At 38.9% G+C, this 20,264-nt stretch overlaps 1 protein-coding gene across 4 annotated transcripts in view; it reads right to left on the reverse strand.

Moving 5' to 3' along the window:
* The window catches only part of fam184ab (family with sequence similarity 184 member Ab), a 96,330-nt gene extending 77,014 nt beyond the window's left edge, over window positions 1-19,316 (reverse strand). For 2 of the 4 annotated variants that reach the window (XM_078274635.1, XM_078274636.1), the window contains exons 1-7: window positions 19,158-19,316; window positions 15,457-15,696; window positions 14,362-14,445; window positions 12,981-13,232; window positions 9,940-10,075; window positions 7,216-7,397; window positions 4,148-4,333 (exon numbers count right to left, since the gene is read on the reverse strand). In XM_078274635.1, the coding sequence (XP_078130761.1) occupies window positions 4,148-4,333; window positions 7,216-7,397; window positions 9,940-10,075; window positions 12,981-13,232; window positions 14,362-14,445; window positions 15,457-15,696; window positions 19,158-19,292 (1,215 nt within the window). In that variant the 5' untranslated portion in view covers window positions 19,293-19,316. The remainder of the gene's footprint in view (window positions 1-4,147; window positions 4,334-7,215; window positions 7,398-9,939; window positions 10,076-12,980; window positions 13,233-14,361; window positions 14,446-15,456; window positions 15,697-19,157) is intronic. The other 2 variants (XM_078274638.1, XM_078274637.1) reach the window with 1 other exon arrangement.
* Between the last annotated feature and the right edge of the window lie 948 nt (window positions 19,317-20,264).

The raw sequence follows: 20,264 nt of genomic DNA on the forward strand, positions 1-20,264 counted from the left end.
TCTAGTGTCAGGGTCAATATACTGTACCTCCACACACACACACACACACACACGCACACAATATGACTGTGGTTAGCGGTATGGTGTTAATCAAACTAAAACATATGCTGACACCACATGATGTCTGTCATCTATAATCACCACTCACTCATTAACAGGTACTGTGTAACATCAACAGACTGAAGTGACAGGTCCAAATCTTTTTGGCAGGCGACAACTCCAGAATGCAGAGAGACCGAGAGGGAGACAGCTTGTATTTTGACTGACTCATTCCTGAGTATCGTACATATTGGACAACAGGAATAGTGGAAACTGTGAAATTACAAAGGTGTTTATCAATGTGTCACTACTTGTATCTATCCAGTAGTGAAACAAGTATTAAGATCCTTGACTTTAAGCTGCGCTACTCAATATTTTCATATTAACGATAAAAGTAATGACTTCATGTAATGTGATAGCAGTTGCTCAATCTCACAGTGATCAAACCCACAAAGAAAGTGTGCTGTTCTGCTCAGCAGTACGGAGCATTGAAACATCTTTCAGCTAATTGTTTGGTTTTACAGCCCTCTCTCTCTGTTATCACTCTCACCGCTCTCATCAACTCAGTCACAGCAGGCAGCAGTTTTCACTGAAAATGTTCTTATTACCCTGCAGTACACAGCCTGCTCAGCACCAAACGGCACATAGACATAGTTTGTGACTACCAGGTGAACACTGTGGAACATTTAGCAGCTAAAAAGTCAGATCTTTCTTTTTTTTTAAGGAGTTAACAGAGATCAAAAACAGAGCTATAAGGAGAGTAAATAGTGGACTTACAGTATATTCGACAAGTCTCCAAAAACACAACTCCAAATTAATACTAATGTTGCTCATTGTTTGCTGGATGCATAAATAGGCAACTAATTGCTAACACGTTTGCAACAACAGCGGCGACGACAACAACAACAACAACAACTATAAAAGGTGATAATATGTGAAAGTTAAAGGCAGTGTGTTTTGCTGTCCCCAAGTTGCCACAAAAAACTATATTTTTTCTTTAAATAAAAGTACCAATACAAGAATGTTACTTCTTTACTTAAGCAAGTAAATGAATGTAAGTCAAAAATAAAATGTACTTAAAGTATCAGTACAAGGAGAGATGTCGAGAATGTTGTATGTGGGCGAGATAAAGCTAACTACTTTTATATCGTTGGTTACTTAAATCTATACCAAAACATCATGTTTTATAAGCTGATTACATTGCACATTATTTGATGCCATTTTTTAAAAGCTGTAAAGTAACAAGAGACTGCAACAATCAGATAAATGTAGTGCGGTTGAGTAAAAGTATAAAGTTGAACAATATTACCAGAGACGGTTTAGAACCAAGACGCCCCAACTCACAGTTATTTCCTGTATCTGTGTCACGTGGGACAAATATTGGACCCATTTTTCACAAGCCACATATCTCCAGAACATTCGGACACTAAAAGGGCATTTTTCAGACGCACATATCAGGAGAAAACAAGCTTTGTTCGAGACCTGTTTCTGTCTTAGCAACAAACTCTCGCGAGATCTGGGAACACAGATAAGCTAAGGTCAACTAACGTTCGCGAACCACCCTGACAAAAAATGTTCATAATGCTAAATATGGCTTTTAGCTGTGTAAATATTGAATGTCAGCAAAAGAAAATATCAATAAATAATGCAAATAGGAGACAGGAAATGTGTACCGTTTCATACCATTGGTGCAGTGTGTAATGCCGTATCTTTAGTTATAGAGAATGTATGATATTACCTATTGTACTAAATGTACTTTGTTACTTTCTACCTCTGTTGTCCATAAAGAAAGTAATACTTCTAAATCACTGGGGGAAACAAGCATCCCAAGGACACCATCTTTATGGCTTGAGATGAGCCCTGAGCTTAATGATGCTGGATCAATTAAAAACATACAGCTGTTTGTTTTCCTCCAGCTTTGAGCAATAAACGCTGATTACACAAAGACGCAGCGATCTGAAAATTAATCTTGTGGATTTTTGTTGATTGTGCCCGGCGAGCTCACCATCTGATGCACCCTCTGTCAGACGTATTATTATTTTCTTCCATGGGTTCTTTTGTTTGCATTAAATAATGAATGACAGTCCATCACATTAGAGATAAACAACACAGATATAGTTATCCATGAAAGGCAAACGTCAGCCTGTAACGTGAATGGTGTAGGTGGATAGAGCTAGCAGTTAGCCAGTTAGCTCAAAGAGTCGACAAACAACTGAACGGAGATTTTACGCTGATACTATACTCTACAACATCGACCATACAATGCCAGGTCTCCACGGTGCTATATTTACTTATCATACATGAGCAGTAGTACATAGCGTAACCTACACCAACTCGTTAGTGAAATCTTTTTTGATATGTGTCGGCAAAGACGGTTTAGAACGATGCTAGAGCTGAACGATTTAAAGAAGAAATATAATTGCGATTTCCCGGCCAGATTTTGCAATTACGATTCAATTTGCGATCATTATTTTTTAAAGTTTAGCTAAAGTTCTAGCCTGACAAGCCAGACCCACATCAAGATGTTGGGTCTGGGAACTCACCATTGGCAGAGCTCAATCCGAGGGGCGGGATAAACGGTTGTCTTTCAATTTCCCTCTTGGCACTCATAGCCAACCAGAGCAACGCTAGTTGATAGATTAAACTTTTGCCGTATCCGGTCGGCAAAACTCCGAACACATCTTCCTTTTTTAAGAATGACTTCAGTGCTTAACTCCAAGTCCTCCAGAGTTGCGGCTAAAGCCATTTCGAAAGGCCGCTGTTCGCCAGCAGCATCTTCTTTGTTTTCAAGTAGCAGGGAATTCACGCGGAACCGTCGCAACTCTGCCACCCTTATGTTAAGCCCGCCCACCGACTCTATACACGATGTGATTGGTCTGACCAGAATTATTTTTTTCCAGCTCGTAAGCCAACGGAGAGTTGCTAGACTGACCCTGGCTGCAAATTACATTTGCTGCCGCTAAGGTGCGTCTAGATTTCTAGGCTACTAAAGATCAATATGTCATGGAACATTATAACATGAGACACCATCAAAACTGCTCTATATCATTATGCGAGGAACATAGATATGAATTTCCAGCATGATATCACCAGCGTTCCAAGTGATATCTAACATTATTCCAGCATTTATCTTATAAAAACATAAAAAAAGTAAATATAATAATAAACAGAAGAATAAATAATGTTAAAACAAATGTTACTTGATTAATTGTGGCCTTCACGATTAGCCAATCGCTTTCTTTCCTGTATCTTTGTCACGTGGGTTTCGCCAGGTCATGAAGTGAAGTGAACAGATAATGACCGACTCCTTCGCCCCATAATCACCAAAGTAAATATTGGACAAATTCTTCAAAAGCCACATATCTCCAGAACAATCTGAAACTAAAATGGCATTTTTGTTATTTTGAGACCTGTTTCTGTCTCGGGACCAAACTCTTGTGAACACAGCTAAGATAACGTCAGCTAACGCGCTAACAAAACTAATCTCCGTGATGTCTTTTCCCTGTGAAAATATCTAATGTTAGCAAAAGAAAATATTAACAAATTATGCAAAAGAACTTTTAATCCATCCGCACAACGTTCACTACACTTTCAAATGAGGCCACGTCCATTTAGCAGACAGGAAGTTTGTACCATTCCATACCATTGGTGCTGCTTGAAATGCGGTATCTTTGGTTATAGAGGATCTTTGTTTACACTTTCCTTGAAGGTATCTACATAAGAGTGACATGAGACTGTCATGAACGTGTCCTTAACATTATAAACAAGTCATAAACGCTTCTGTCATTAAGTGTCATTCGGTTTTTGTCATGACAAGTTAGGGGTAGGGTTAGAGTTAGGGTTAGGGTTCATGTATCATGACAGTGTCATGTCACTCTTATGTAGATACCTTCAAGTAAAGTGTTACCGGATCTTTGGTGTCGGTCCGTCTGAGGAGAGAAGACTACAGCGGCAAGTCTTTACACTAGTACATCGCCATAGTAACAGAGGGAGACACCACCTTCTACTACTAAGCATTGCAGTTATAAGTCTGGTTGTTACAAGCCCTGCATGCTGTATTGGTCCAACCATGGAGGCCATGAGTATATGTTAATGTCGGTGTACTCACAGCCAGCATGCGGTTCTTGTCCTTCTCGGCGTTGTTGAGAGCGTTCTCCAGGGTCACTCTGTGTTTCTTGGCGACTTCCTCCAGAGCTCGAGCCTGGCTCTCCTTCAACTGGCTGGCCTCCTCTTCGGCTCGAGCTCGCACATTGTCCATCTCTTTGTCGTGGGACGACTTCTCATCGTGCAGGGTCTGACGAAAACAGAAAACGAATATGCATGCATACGCACATTTAAAAAATATACTCAGAGGTGAATGCTGTCACAGACGATACACACACACACACACACACACACACACAAGGGCTGCTCGATTATGGAAAAAATCATGATCACGATTATTTAGGTCAATATTGAAATCACGATTATTTAACACGATTAGTCATTGACTTTTGGAAAGTTGTTGCAATTGTTGAAGTTAAAAAAACTGTGAAAACACCTTGAACTGTCAAAGCTTCCCTTCATACTTTTCCCGTTTCAACTTTTTTTTCTCATTCAGAACACGAGACAAAATGAGAGTTTACTTGCAAAACGTAATGTGCAAAAAAAAAAAGCATTTCTAGATCACTCGGTAATTGGTTTTTGTGATCGTTAGAAGCCAAAATCATAATCGTAATCAAAATTTCAATTAATTGCACATCCCCAACAGACAGACAGACAGACAGACAGACACACACACACACACCATGGGCTGATGTGCTGTATTTTTCAGCCACATTGTCAAGTGTTCACTAAAGTGGCAGCCAGAGAATCAATCCTGCATTCTCTCAGTCTGTTTCTCACCATAATCATATTTGTTATTCATAAAGGACCAAAACCCAACAAGCTGAAAACAGAACATTTTGTTCCAGAATCTATTTGGGATTATTGGTAAAGGGGTTATTAATTATGGAGCTATTGAGCCTATAATCAGTCAGCAACATAACCCTACCAACAGAAACTGCAAACAGATGCTGCAAATCTTTACAGCTGTGTCCTGAGATGGCACATTAACAATTCAATTTGATCATTGAGACTCATCGACCAACATGTAAAGCTGCTTGCCATATAATAGAACACAGTTTTCTCTTGTTGCCAAAACCCTTTAAGCCATCCCCTACAGCCTGTCCTAAAACATGTATAATGTATACTCTATTTGGCCTATACCAGTCATTTTAAAACGAGTGAGCATCTGGCAGATTATTGAATATATCAGACATTGGCAACAACATGAAAAAAAACTATTTTCATTTCCCACCAGGGATCATATTGATGTGTACTAATCACTTGAAACCAGAGGGCTATTTTGGAAATCTACCAAAAAACGTCCATCAAGCTGGTCAAACTGAGCAAGACTGCTGTGTTGTCATATGGCAAACAAACCAAAGGGGGGATAATATGAACAACAGGGCATGAAAACAACTTGGGAGGTTAAATTATCCTTCTGCAGAGAGAGGACAAGGGGGAAAAGCAAGATCCAAAAACATACAGTACATGAGGAAAAGAAAATGTTAATAAGAGACAAGGGAAAAGAAACATCTCTCGTTAATGTAATGACTTTCCCACAACGTTCTATAATTAAGTCAGAGCACTAACATTATCTGAAATGTTCTTTCTCTCCCAGCTTGCTAATGTTGCTTATTTTCAAACACAATCGATCCAAAAATCACTCCTTAATGCAAAGAAGTTAGAAAACACTTCACAGTGGAAAACCCACTTTGACGTTACCAGAACTTTTTTTTTTTTTTTTAAACTTAACGATTTTAAGGTTAGAAAACACCCCAGCAACATTGATCTCACCAACAGCCAGATTACTGCAAGTAATACTAAAGTAGTATCAGAAATGAGTTGAGCACTGAGGGACGTTGCTGCTGCCGTAACAGGAAGGTGCCTATGTTTAAGTTGTGCGAGATCTTCACTTATCCTCAGGAAGACATTCAAATTCACAGCAGGCTTGCTCTGTGGGCGAACACTCCCAGCTCCCAGAGGATAACACCGCACAAATGTCAGAGATAAAGGGATTGGAAAACACACATGAAGCAGCAACACTTGACATTTACCGTCAGCTGTGGTTGGTCTGCTGAATACACTGTTCCTTAAATCATTTGGCCTTTAAGCTTGTTTGTTTTTAAAAAGAGGAGCATTTTCTTTTTTTTTCTCCAAAGTTTATAAATACAGTGATCGACAGGTTTGATCCCTTTAACAGTTTGATGATTGCATGCCCATTTTTGCTGCTTTTTGCTCATAATGCATATACAATTGATTGCATACTTAAGATTTATTGGAACTTTTCTGAAACAGAATGATTAAAAAAAGCTCCTGGGTATCTGAAAGGTAAAGGAAGAAAGAAAAACTATTTGAATGCTTTCTATACAGCTATATGCTCATGCCTTAACATTTTGTGTTCGCCATAAAAGGCTTACATCTATAAAGACTGACTTTGGGCAAAACATCAGCCTCTCCAGAGGATTACTCTGTAAAGGAACAGAAATGTCAGTGTTGCAAAACTCAAATAAATAAGAAAAAAATTAAATACCAAATTGAATTGAAGAAATAAATCAGTTTTGAGGTAAGTAAGTATTAGAATTGCTTCATAGCTCCAACAAATGGCCTTTTACTTTTGGGTTTTTCTCTCTAAAAGGCTGAATTTTACTGAGGAGTTAAGGTCACATGAGAAAGACGAGAAGAGAAATAACAAATCTTCTCATCTGACTCTGAAATCCTGCTGTTCAAAAATGCGTGGATGTTAATTCATTTTGTGGTCTCTTAAACTACTAAAATGCATGCTAATCACTTGCTTGAGTTGTGTTGGTGGTATGAATTGACTTTGGTTTATTATACAAGGACCTTTCTCCAAAATATGAGCACAGAATATTTTAACTGTATTTGAAGAATGAAAAAAACAGGTCTTGGGCAAAGTCGACCAAAAACTTCAGTCACAGCATCTTGATGTCTCATTGGTTATTCATAACAGTGTTATTCCAGTCTGAAGTGAATACAAATCACACACACGCACCCACGCACCCACACACCCACACACACACACACACACACACACACACACACACACACACACACACACACACACACACACACCTTTTCCAGGGACAGGAGCTGTTGTTTCTGTCTTTCGTCCAGGGCTTGGCTCTGGCTCTGCAGGGACTCCCTTTCTTCTTCCATCCTCAGCACTTTGTCCTTCAGCCGGCTCCGCTCGTTGTCCAGGTCCCTGATGGCTGCTTCCTGGGTCATCTGGGTAGCCTGCAGGCTGCTTATCTGACCTATGGCAGGGCAGAGCCAGCAGATGAGTGTGCAGAATGCAAAGAGTAAAGTGATGTCATCTGCATATTGTCGTTCTTGGAGGTTTTTTGTTGATCTTGCAACCAAAGCTAATAAACTGTTGTCAGCATTTTAAACTTGACGATGTCATTTACCGTTGGTTGCTAGGTCAATGTCATGTTACGTTTTTCAGGGCAATCAAAGTTTAGGGTTTAAGAGTTTTTTTCTGTATTTTGACTTAAAACAACCTCTATAGCTGTGTAAATCTCGTTGCCATTTTTGTAGATTTTTTCATGTCACTATTTTTCATGACTGTAGTTAGCTAGGTAACTATGCAGGAAGATGATGTCGACATTCTTAATCCCGCCTACGAAGCTCTGATTGATGTTGGATGTAAACATCCTCCACAGTTGACAGAGCAACTTCCTGATTCAACTTTCACCTACTGTACTTGCTGCGGTCCAGCCCACACACTGTTACAGTATGACTGCTCTTGCCCTATCACACACTAATATAGTGATGTTGCCATGGTTCCAGATATCTACTTTAGTGACCAATTAAAAAACTATGACCAACGCTACAAAAATAAGACCCAAGTTGTAATTAACTGGAATTTTCCCTTAATACAAGTTACCACCAACACTTCCAAACAGAAAAAACTGAGATCTTCAACAGGGGGTCCTGCAGGGGGGGGGGGGGGGGGGGCACTAAAAAATATATATATATATAACATTTCAGACAGTACGGACAGAGAGACATTGTGAGATAGTAAATCAGATTCTAACATGCTACAATTTACCAGTGGTGGAATGTAACTAAGTACATTTACTCAAGTACTGTACTTAAATACACATTTGAGGTACTTGTACTGTACTCAAGTCTTTTCTTTTGATGCCACTTTCTACTTCTACACCACTACATTTAGAGGGAAATATTACTCCTTACTAATATTTACTCCACTACATTACAGTTTTTGCCGATTGCTTACACACTGAAATCAAAAGTATTACACAATTATCAAAACCTTACGCTCAAAGAGCAAAACATTGGCCCAGATGTGCACCACTATAAGCACAATGTCAGCCTCACACTTTTTGCAAAAAGATACACACAGTGATTTGTAAAACACTAAACACACTTGTATACATTAGACAGAAGTATATCATGATGTCACTTCCTTGCAATTCCAAAGCTCAGTGCTTTCAAATGACCACACCTGTGAGCCAATCTGTGAAACGCAGCCATCAGGTGCACAAACACTTGATTGCTTAATTGTAGACACACCAATCAGGTTTAAGCACTATACAAATGCAGCAGGTAAGTCTAGTATTTTCTGTACTGTATTTTCAGTTCTTTTCAGATATTGCTGGTTTTTACTGTAATTGTAGCCTGTACTGGATACAGTATTTAATGTTTGTCTGTTGTTTGCTGAGCTAACAGTGTAGTACTGTAGCATGAAAACTGGGACATGTTTGGTTGTTGATTCTCCATGTTGACATGTTGACTGATTTGGGTATATGGAGAGAAATAAATTATATTTTCCTCAGTCTGCAGCATTGGTTATTGTGTAATTGCACTTTCTCTGTGTACTTCATTTACAGTACTCTAATCACTGAGAAGTAGAATTGCTAAAAGTGTTTTAGGTTAGCAACAGCAGTGTGTAACTGGTTCAAACACAAGTTATATGAAACGTGTGTTTCATATGGTAACAAAATATGTTTTTTTATAAATTAGTGTATAGTTTTTGCAAGAGGTTTTTGCTTTTGCAAAGGGTCTGAGGTGTTCTGCTAATTGGGTGTGTGGTTGTGCTAATTGTGTGTAGTGTTCTGAAAAACCGGTCTCTGTTTTCAAAATAGTGCTTAAGCAATCCAAAAAAAACTCTAATCTGACATCTTTAGTTACTAGATACTTTACAAATTAAGATCTTTGCACACAAAACACATGTAGTTTATAAAATATGTTATATCATAAATTAAAATACCCAACAATATATAGGACTACAAGTCCAGCTAAAATGATTAGCTAATCAAACACAGTTGATTGACTGAACGTTTCCAGTTTCCAAAATGTGAGGATCTTTCCACATTGAGTAGTTTTACTTTTGATACTTTAAGCACATTTTCCTGATGATACTTAAATACTTTTAGTTAAGTAACATTTTCAATGCAAGACTAGTAACCAAGTATTTTTAAAAGTGTGGTATTAATACTTTTACTTGAGTAAAGGATCTGAAAACTTCTCATACCACTGCAATTTACCCAACATGAGTGCACACAAACACACATCTTAAACTGGGCGTAACTGATGTGAGAAGGATTTCTTCTGCCTCAGAGGGACTGGGAATACCATTAGCTTGGAAATACAGCATTACGCCATTAAAGTGTTCCGGGCTATGATTCCTTAGACAAGATGAGAGAAGCTGTTAGTGGATATGTTAGATGTGTTTGCACGACAAGCCCAGGAAGTGTCTTGTGGGTAGCGCGGGGTGCAAGTATTCACCAGCATTATGAAAACAAATCCATATGAGAAAAAGAAGGGTCTTACTGGCTTTAAGCAGGATTTCAGTTGCTTGCTGCTGAACTCGGTCTCTGGCTGCCTCCAGTTCACACTCGGCTTCCTTCTGACGGATCTCAACAATTTCTGAGTTCTGGGTCACCTCGTCCAACTGCTTGGTTAAGTCCTGCAGAGGAGTCAAATCAACACAGAATAGAGGCGAAGAAAGAAAACTCTGTTAACACATACAGTACAGTAGAGCGGGGCAGCCATGAGAAACATTACATAGAAGGGAACAAAGTGACCAGACCTCTGTTTAGGTGAACTGATGATGTGCATCCCTGTCAATTAACAAGTACAATTATAGTGAAAGGACAGTGACTGAACTGAACTGAACTGCAAAAAAGGAAACATTGGCATTGAAGGTATGCAGGTATTTTGATTAGTCATACTTACATACTACATACTCATACAAAAAAGAAGGTACAATGCATCCATTATGCCGTTCTTGGCGTGTGACAGAAAGGGTTAATGTTACGAAAAGAAGCAGTAAATTAAATTTGAGTAAACAAAAAAAAAAGGATACATGTTTAAGTTTATAATTTTGTTGTAATTGCATAAATTGTAGCTCTATAATCTGAAGCCAACAGTGAGTTTTCAGACCACTTGGATTGGCAAGGCTAGTTTGCAAAGAAAGAAGCATATTGGTAGCATATTACTAATACTAAGGATCAAGAATGTAAATGCTGACTGCTGCTCCATTAATAAGAACTAGACGGCAGGGAGGGATTTGACAGACGCACGCACACACACACACACACACACACACACACACACACACACACACACACACACACACACACACACACACACACAAATATGCAGTACAGTAGCTGTGTGATTTAGCACTCTGTAGGAACTCATGAGGGGCAATTTCACATCCTTCAATCCTATCAAACGGCCTGCTTCAAACTTAATTACAGCTGCTACGGCTAAGACAAAGAAACCTTAGTGTGATAATAGTCACTGATGAGCCACAAACAAATTAGATGTGACGTGTGTGTGTGTGTGTGTGTGTGTGTGTGTGTGTGTGTGTGTGTGTGTGTGTGTCTGACGCTGAAGGAGCTGGAGGAGGTGTAAAAACAGTCTAAAAGGTAGATTAATTGCATCTCTGTTGATTTATCTGGGCTAAAAGAGGAATCCCATTGTTGCCGACATCTAGTCATTACTTCCGATTCACCCCTCATCATCATAATTAAACAGTAAAATAAATCACTCACACACGCAGACACACACACACACACGCACACACGTTCACACACATGCTCACACAAACGCACACACGCACGCACGCACGCACGCACACACACACACACACACACACACACACACACACACACACACACCTTCACTTCTGTCAATCACCCTTATTGGACATGGCTGACTCCTGCATTTCCAATTAAATATTAAAGGCCTTGAAAACTGTGCTTTAGATGATTTATTGTTTCATCCTGCTAAAAGCTTCCACCAACCAGTCCAGATAGGCTTTACCTGAGAGTGAAGTATTTAGTCCAAAGACAGTGACAGTAGCAATTCAATATAGCTTCAGTGGAGTATTTCACTTGGGTGATAATTTGTAATTTTTGGCATGCATATTCCTACAGAAGCTATTAATTATGTCAGTCTCAGTTACTCCAAGCCATCATTTGCTTGCGTTTCTCTGGAGATTTGCCTACTAAATCATAAGCTAAAGGAGGATGACAGAAAACACTCAACACGAAGCTGTAGCATCCCGACACCAACTACAAGTTATTTCGACCGCCATTACGTAGATATTTTGATGCTACTATTTCTACACATGAAGTGCAGCCAGTACAGTAATTATGCCTCCTGAGAATTGGGAACATTCTGATATGGTGCAACATTTTAATTTCCCAGAGTGAAAAGAAACTTAAAATGTCACTCTGTTTGAGCAAAATGCTACCTTATGGAAACCAAAGGATTACTAACTACAGGCAAAATGTGACATATGTATTGTCAAGATCAAAACAAAGAATAAAACATCTGCTGTGAGCTTAAGGTAAAATCAAAATATATAGTATTATCTCACAGCAGGAGTTGAAGGATTACGAGATAAATTGATAGACTGAGGCTGAGATTATTGTGATGTTACCTTAGTAACAATACAAGATATTAGATATATACTGCAAGAAAGACTAAAAAAGACACGATCAAATTGGATTTCTGTTTTTCTGCCTTGTATCAAATGAGAGTATCTAGGAGAGCTGTCAAGTGAAGTTGGATTCAAGCTCTCTGCTCTGTTGTCCTTATTTTATCTGGGTTACAGTTAATTGAATCTGAAAACGAAAGAAATTATTAACTCCAGGCACACCAACCACTGCTGACCTTGATCGTATTCACAGTATAGCTGCGAAAGAAGGGTGATAATTTCACACAAACTTCACAGAATATCATAACAACAAAACAGACCTACTTAACCAATTCCCCCCCGAGCACATGTCAACTTTATTTTTAATGGTGGAGATAATATCATGTGAGTCTACTTCCAAAGCCCTTACAGAACTCAGAAAGAAGAACAATGAACACAGCGCTGCTATTTTTGCCCTACACAAAAAGGCACTCATTACTGTCGGAATGGTAGGGTGCAGGGGAATGGTACCACACTTGGCCAGCTGATGAATTTGTCCCAAAAATATACCAAACGGTATCAAAAATATAAAATAAATAAATAAATAAAACATAAACAGGCTAAAAAAGAATAAAATACAAATACAAGAAAAAAAGTTCCAGTGCAGTGTGAGAAATGAATAAGTATTTGATTTAATAGGTTGTAGAGATGGGTATGGAAAAGGGGAGAGGGAGTTGTTTTATTATGTAAATTATTCTAAATAAATAACAAAATGTTAAATAGGATAAATAGGTTTGGTATTTTTACAACTGAAATTATTTTTTTGTTATTACAGATGGAAAGTCCCAAGAAAAGGTACCGTTGGGTACCGGAACTGAATTTCAGGTACCGGTATCGGTACCGGAAAAAATGTGAATGGTACCCAACCCTAGTTCAGACTCACCTTGACATTGCTCTCAGCGGTGGTGAGTGACGCCTGAAGCTTGTGGGACTTCTCCCGGTTTTCCCGAGCTTCTTCCGTTACCCTGACTAACTCGGCCCTTAGTTTTCCCAGGGTTTTCTGGAGCGCTGCCTCCTGAGTCTGAAACTCCCGCCGCAGCTCGGACTCGGTGCGTTTCCATGCCAACAGATTGTCGGCAGTCAGCTGCTGAGTTCTCTTCATGGCCTCCAGCTCGCGCTCGTAAAAGGCCTGAGTCTGGGAACGGACAGGCTGGTGTGAAAAAACAACCTTAATCTAAACAGATTAATGGAAGCTTTGAGCATTAACACTGTTCTTTATTGTACTAACTATTTTTTTTTTCATCAAATTGGGATGCAATTAAAAAACATTTTGGCCGGCTTGAAAAGCTTCCTCATCAAAATGCAATCTCATGTGAAAATAATCAACGCAAGTGAAAGTTGAAGCCAAAATGTCTTGGCTGACAGTGTTCAATGTCAATGAGGAGGTTTTTTTACTGAAATGAATAGCTTCTAAATGCACTTCAATTGTGCCATTCTGCTTTCGCTGTACATGAATCTGCAGATCACAGCCTTCACTTTCAGCAAGGTCAACATAAAAATGCCAATAAAAGTAATTTCTGTTCTTTTTAAACCATTACTTAATTTAGCAGAGCTTATTTCACACCTTAAGTGTTTCTTCATTGTAACAGTTCAAGCTATTCCAGATAACACATTAACATGACAGCATTAACGTACCCCTTAGAGCTTTGGCCAATGTGTTTTACTGTACAAAAGGATATGAACAGGACTGTTTTAAACAGTAATTCAAATATATTATCATTACTTTATATTCAACAAAAGCTAAATTTCAGTGATTTTCAGGGTTTAGGAAGGTATTCAAATTCAGAAAACAGGAGCAACATGTGAAGCTTGAGGTTCGTGGCCTCAAATTAATAGCCATTCTCTATATATTGTGATATGAGATTAGACATCGCCTTATTTTTCTGATATGGTAATATTGTTATATAGTAAGTGTTGTCTTTTCCTGGTTTTCAAGGCTGCATTACAGTAAAGTGGTGTCATTTTCTGAACTGACCAGACTGTTCTAGCTGTTCTATTATTTGTCTTTAACCACTTAGTAATCATATCCACAATTTTAATGATTACTTATCTAAAATCTAATTGTGAAAATATTTTGTGAAAGCACCAATTGTCAACCCTACCATGTCGTCGCATTATCGACATTGAGGTATTTGGTCAAGAGTACGGTGATATCTGATTTTCTCCACATCGCCCAGCCCTAACTCCACCCAGAAAGCATCAGCCAGGCTGTTCGCAGCGTGTGCAAGCAGCAAATGTCCTCTACAGTGGCTACAGTGCTGTACCTTGCTGAGTTTGGCCTCGTATTCCTCCACCAGTCTCTTCTTGTCCTGTTTGAGCTCCTCCACCCGCTCCGTCAGGGACTCCACCTGTAACACATCAGCACAGCATGAGAAGGACAGCTCACGTTTGGTGGTTTTGGAGCAACAACAAAAAAAGACTTAGTGGTCCTGCTCCACGCCCTGCTACGCCCTGCACTGCTACAGCTACTATTTCTAGTCATAGTTCTATTATCTTTATTGTTACTATAAATGCCACTGTTCATCAAACCAACTGCTATAATTATTATGAATCATATTTCTGTATATCTGTATCAGTGTCTCTGTGTCCCAACTGGCAGCGGCAGACGGCCGCCCACCATGAGCCAGGGTCTGTCTGAGGTTTCTACCTGTTAAAAGTAAAGTTTTTCCTCACCACTGTCGCACAAAATGCTTGCTCTTGAGGGAAGTTGTTGGGTCTTTGTAAATAATAAATGAAAGAAATCTGTTAAGGGTCCTGAGATAACTCCTGTTATGATTTGACACCATGAATTGATAAATTGATTCGGCGTAGAGAGATTAAAATACTTCAACATGTGTACAGTGTTTTCTCCCATTGAGATAATGGCAGGGACCTTGCAGAATAGAATAGATATTTATTTATTTTTACAGGTACTGTACAGGGCCATACAGGGGCATTGGAATTTTGGTGCGTTGCTCTTAGATGAATGAAAAAATATAAAGCTATATAAATATAAAATAAAATCAAAAATATATAAAATAGAAGAACAATATAAAGACAAAACAGCTGTAAGATGAAGTTGAAATTGTACACACACTGCATAAAAACTTCTTGCGAATATATTATTGATATTATTGGTCCTGAGATTTTTCATGTAGTCAGTAGCACAGTTAAACATAATGTCGCCCCTATTATGTTTTTCTGAAAGATAAAACATGATGAAAACAGAAAGAGTTTGAGTTGATGTAGCAGGTTGATTCACTGACAGTTAATAATGTAGTAATCACCGCTGTCTCCCTTTCGTCTGGTTCTTCTCTGTTGTGATTTAGTTAGTTGCTTTGGCTTTCATTTTCTGCTCTACTTTCGCGGTAGTGTGTTACCTCGGCTTTATGGAGCTGCCCCAGTTTCTCCTGGTCTTTACTGTAGTTTGCGTTCTGACTCTGGTGGCTGCGGAGGAGCTCCTGGACCTCCTGTCTGTGCTGGGCCTTCAGCTCCTCCAGCGCGGCCCTCTTCTCCTGCTCAAACTGGGTCTGGGCCTGGCTGAACGTACGCAGCTTCTCCTCAAAGGACCGCCGCATCTCCTCCACCTCCCTCGACATGGACACCACGCGCTGCGTGTGCTGCCAAAGAAGACAGGAATGAATGACTGAGCTAACAGGAGGAATTACACATACAGGTTTGCAGTAGAGATTTTTTCTGATACCGATACCAGTATCAGAAAAGCCTCCGATACTGCCTAAAATGCTGGTATCGGTATCGGAAAGTAGTTTAAGCACAGATCCGATACCACTACTTTAAAGTAGTTTATTTATGTTCTTTTTTCCGTTATGGTATTGGTATTGTTTGTGTTTGTTCATGTTTCACAAAAAGTTAATCCTGAGCCAGGCCGTACAGCAAAGATAGAAATCATATCACATCCATACAGGGAAAGTAGTATACAGCTGTTAAAACATAATAAAATATATATCACACACTATTGAATCAGTACTCGGTATCGGCCCATATGCAAGTTCAGGTAGCAGAATCGGGAAGCAAAAAATTACGACGGAGCATTAGGGCCACATCAAGGGGGGAAAAAAATGAGGAAGATTTATTATTTTTTTTGCATTTTGAGAATAAAGTCGAAATCTCGAGAATAAAGTCGAAATGTCGAGAATAAAGTCAACATGACGAGAATAAAGTTGAAAATACCATTTCGAGAATAAAGTCGACATGTCGAGAAAAAACTTGATATTTCAAGAATCAAGTTGGACTTTTGAGAATAGCCTAAACCAAACTACTAGCTTTACCTATAGTCTTCTACAAAATGCCTACGCGCAATACAGAGAGGATATGTTGTATCACAAGACACAATAAGACAATTGATGAAATAGTTTGATCCTGAAGGAGTGGGGCTCAGGCGAGCGCGGCACTCCAAGGATGTAACCCATATCCTATCTATGACGTTGCCTACATGGCAGCTGGCATGGCGGACAGTCGCTCTAATGTGATTAAGTGATAAAGGAGTGAATTTATTCTCGACATTTCGACATTATTCTCGAAATGCAAAATAAAGGTGGAATCTTCCACCTTAATTTTTTTCCCCTTGATGTGGCCCTAATGCTCCATCGTAAAAAATGGTATCCGACCATCTCTAGTTTGTAGTAGGGCTGTGCAATTAATCAAAATTTTTATCACAATTATGATTTTGGCTCCTAATGATAACAAAACCAGAGTAATTAATCGAGAAAAACGATTATTTTGCACATTACATTTTATTTTGTCTTGTCTTCTGTATGAAATAAAAAATGTTAAAACAGGAAAAGTATTAGCGGAAATGTCACAGTTTAACTGTTTCACTGTTTTTTAAGTTTAATACTTGCAACATTGTTCCAAAAGACAATGAGTAATCATGGTAAATAATCGTGATTCTTACACAGTGGGTAAATGTTTTAAAGAGATCTAAGCCGGGTGGTGATGTATTGGCTCATGGGAATTTGACCCTCTGACTGCAAACCTGCCCGTTCAACAATTAGCATTAAAAACCAGCAATCCCACTAAACAGAAAGCCACCATCTGAACAGTAAGAAGTTCACTTATAAAACAGGGTCCAAGTATAACAAAATGCATCATATAGCACTGATGTAACATTTTCATGAAGGAGGCAAAGCAAATATTAAAACATCTCTCAGGGCCACAGCACATACACAGATTTACGCCTTTCATTTAATTTGCCTGCACGGTCTAAAATAAGAATTTCATTTACGAAGGCAGCAGATAATTACACAATCAGCGACTCACGCTAACTACTAGGTGCAATTTGTAACTGAAAACACAAGCTCAAAAGCTTCACTCGAAAGGTGAATTTTGTGCGAACCATCTCTGGAATCAAACAACGGGAGAATTTTCGGATACTAAAATTGAACTATTGATAAATGAAGTAACAGACATACAAGCTGACATTCATCAGTAACAACTCTTATGACAACTCTAGTACAAACACACCTTCGCATGAGTCTTAGTGGCTGCATGTTCTTTCCTTGTGTGTCACTCAAATGTATACACCCATCCATCCACACATCCATCTACCCATCCATCCACACATCCATCCATCCACACATCCATCTACCATCCATCCATCCATCCATCCATCCACACATCCATCTACCCATCCATCCATCCATCCATCCATCCACACATCCATCCATCCACACATCCATCTAACATCCATCCATCCATCCATCCATCCATCCACACATCCATCTACCCATCCATCCATCCATCCATCCATCCATCGGTTTGTTTCCATCCCTTCCCTTGTACCTGAACACAGAGCTGCACATCCTCTACCCTCTTTATATAAATCAATATAATAATGTCATCCATCTGTTTACTCAACCTGTCAACTACTGTATTGATTTATAACAATGCTCAATGTCCATACACACACGCACACAAGGAAAAGGTCATACACACTGGCTGACTTATATACTGTAAGTGCATACACGAATAAGGCAGAAGCGTGGTACTCCTCTGCCCCTTACCACAGGAAAACAAGGAGGGCTGTGTTATATTATACGATCATTATACTATTAAGTTGATTTGTATACACTTTACTTTCTGGTTAGGTGGGAGTTCAGTGGGAGTTCAGTATCTCGTAAGGTGGAATCATGCAAAAGTATTGCTGCTATTGTTAGCACTGTTAATATACAGAGTGATTTAGAAAGGTCTTTAATACTCTGAGGACGAAAGACACACTAGTGCGTCCAAACGATGTTTGACAAAACTCCTACTTAAAAAGCGATATTACAAAATTTCATTTCAGACATTTATCCACTATTTTTTACACTACTTTGTGAACCTTAAGACTTTGGTAAACTCATTTCAAGCACCAAAACAATTTGTACAACACATCATAACTTAAGGGTTGTTTTCAAAAGAGATTTGAGGAATTTCAAAAAGCAAACATCAACATTTCAGCTTTAGTGCCAAATTATCTCTTCACACCTTGCTCTTGGTCAGATTTTGGCATCACTCTACAGAAAGCTGAGTTTGTTCTGAACATTTTGATATGAAAGGGGATCATTTAGATGCAAATACCCTAAAAAGGGGAATTTAAGAAGATGTGTGAAAATGCCCTTAGACCTCAGAGGGTTAACAGACACATACCATTCAGAAACAAGTATTTTCCGTGGGCATGGTATAAAGGAACAAAAGGTACAAAATATAACAAACAGAACTGGTGACGAAACTGATTTACACTTAGTCACTTCATGACTAAACTCTGATTGGACAGATAGTCTAGCTAGCTGTCTGGATTTACCCTGCAGAGATCTGAGGAGCAGTTAACCATAGTCCTCAGAAATCCAACACAAAGTTCAAAATGCCAACACAAAGAAAGTGGAAGGTAACGGAACAATCCCATAAATGAAAAGTTGTCTGATATAGACTACTACTACTACTACGCATAACAGTGGTGATGCTCACAGGCAAGAGAGACTCTCCAGCCTCACAACAGGAGACAGAAACAGACCTTAGAACTGACTACCTGCAGCTGTGACACACACACACACACACACACACACACAATTCCTCTGTCTACCTGAGCCTCAGTGCAAAGCTGCATGTCCTCCACCCTCTGACGGTAGCTCTCGAACTCGGCCAGCGCCTGTCTCTTCATCCTCTCGTGGAGCTCCATGGACTCCTCCAGAGACTGGATCCGCCTCTTCAGGTCCATTTCATCGCTGATCTTACTCTTGTACTGTGGATATCATAATGAAACGTATTTGGAATCTGCAGCTGATTGTGCACCAGAACACACATACAATCATGTGGAATACATGTGCCAGATGTTGTACACTGATATGCAGTAGTTCGTGAGAAAAGAGCAAAAATGTCCAATGTTGCAATGTGTGCTATTTTCATAGTCGATTAATAATTAATAAGCCCAATAAGACGTCGTCAAATGTTTTGTTTTATCCACAACTCAAAGATATGTGAAGAGACTAGGAAATACAATAACTGATTCAAACTGATTGTTTGTCAGAATAGTTGGCGATTAATGTAATAACTAACAACTAATTGATTAATCTTTGCAGTTCTATAGCAATGTGAAATAATCCTCAATATTTCAACAAACTATTAACATCAATGGACATTTTTGATGTATTCTTTTAACAAATAAGCTACAGTAACAAACAGGACAGAACATATAATAATAATAATAATAATAATAATAATAATAATAATAATAATAATAATAATAATAATAATATATGTTGGCATCAGTATATAAAAAAACAACATGGATTCTGAATTTGTAAACAGACTTTAGATTTGGCCTTGAATTAGGTCATTATGAAACTCAAATGAAAATTGAAATTAAAAGACTAAACCGGTACATTCAATTTAGTTCAATGCTCTATATTTAATTCAATGCACAACACTGACACTTCCCTCCAGGCAGACTGTGCGAATACGTATAGCATGTAAATGTCTGTATGTATACGTTTAGCTGTTCGAGGTTAGACACATTGCTCTTGGTGAAGCAAGTCATTCCCATGATGAGGGATGACATATAGACCTCAATATTTAATATCCAGTTGATGGAATATTGATGAGGTCGTTTTGAGTGTGATCTCGGCTCTATGGCTCTCCAGTGGATCAGCTGCCATGTGATAGTGTGCAGCTGCTGTACCGGGGAAAACTG

This window comes from Sander vitreus, chromosome 18 (genome assembly GCF_031162955.1).
Source record: "Sander vitreus isolate 19-12246 chromosome 18, sanVit1, whole genome shotgun sequence".
In the NCBI taxonomy this organism is placed as follows: Eukaryota; Metazoa; Chordata; class Actinopteri; order Perciformes; family Percidae; genus Sander; species Sander vitreus.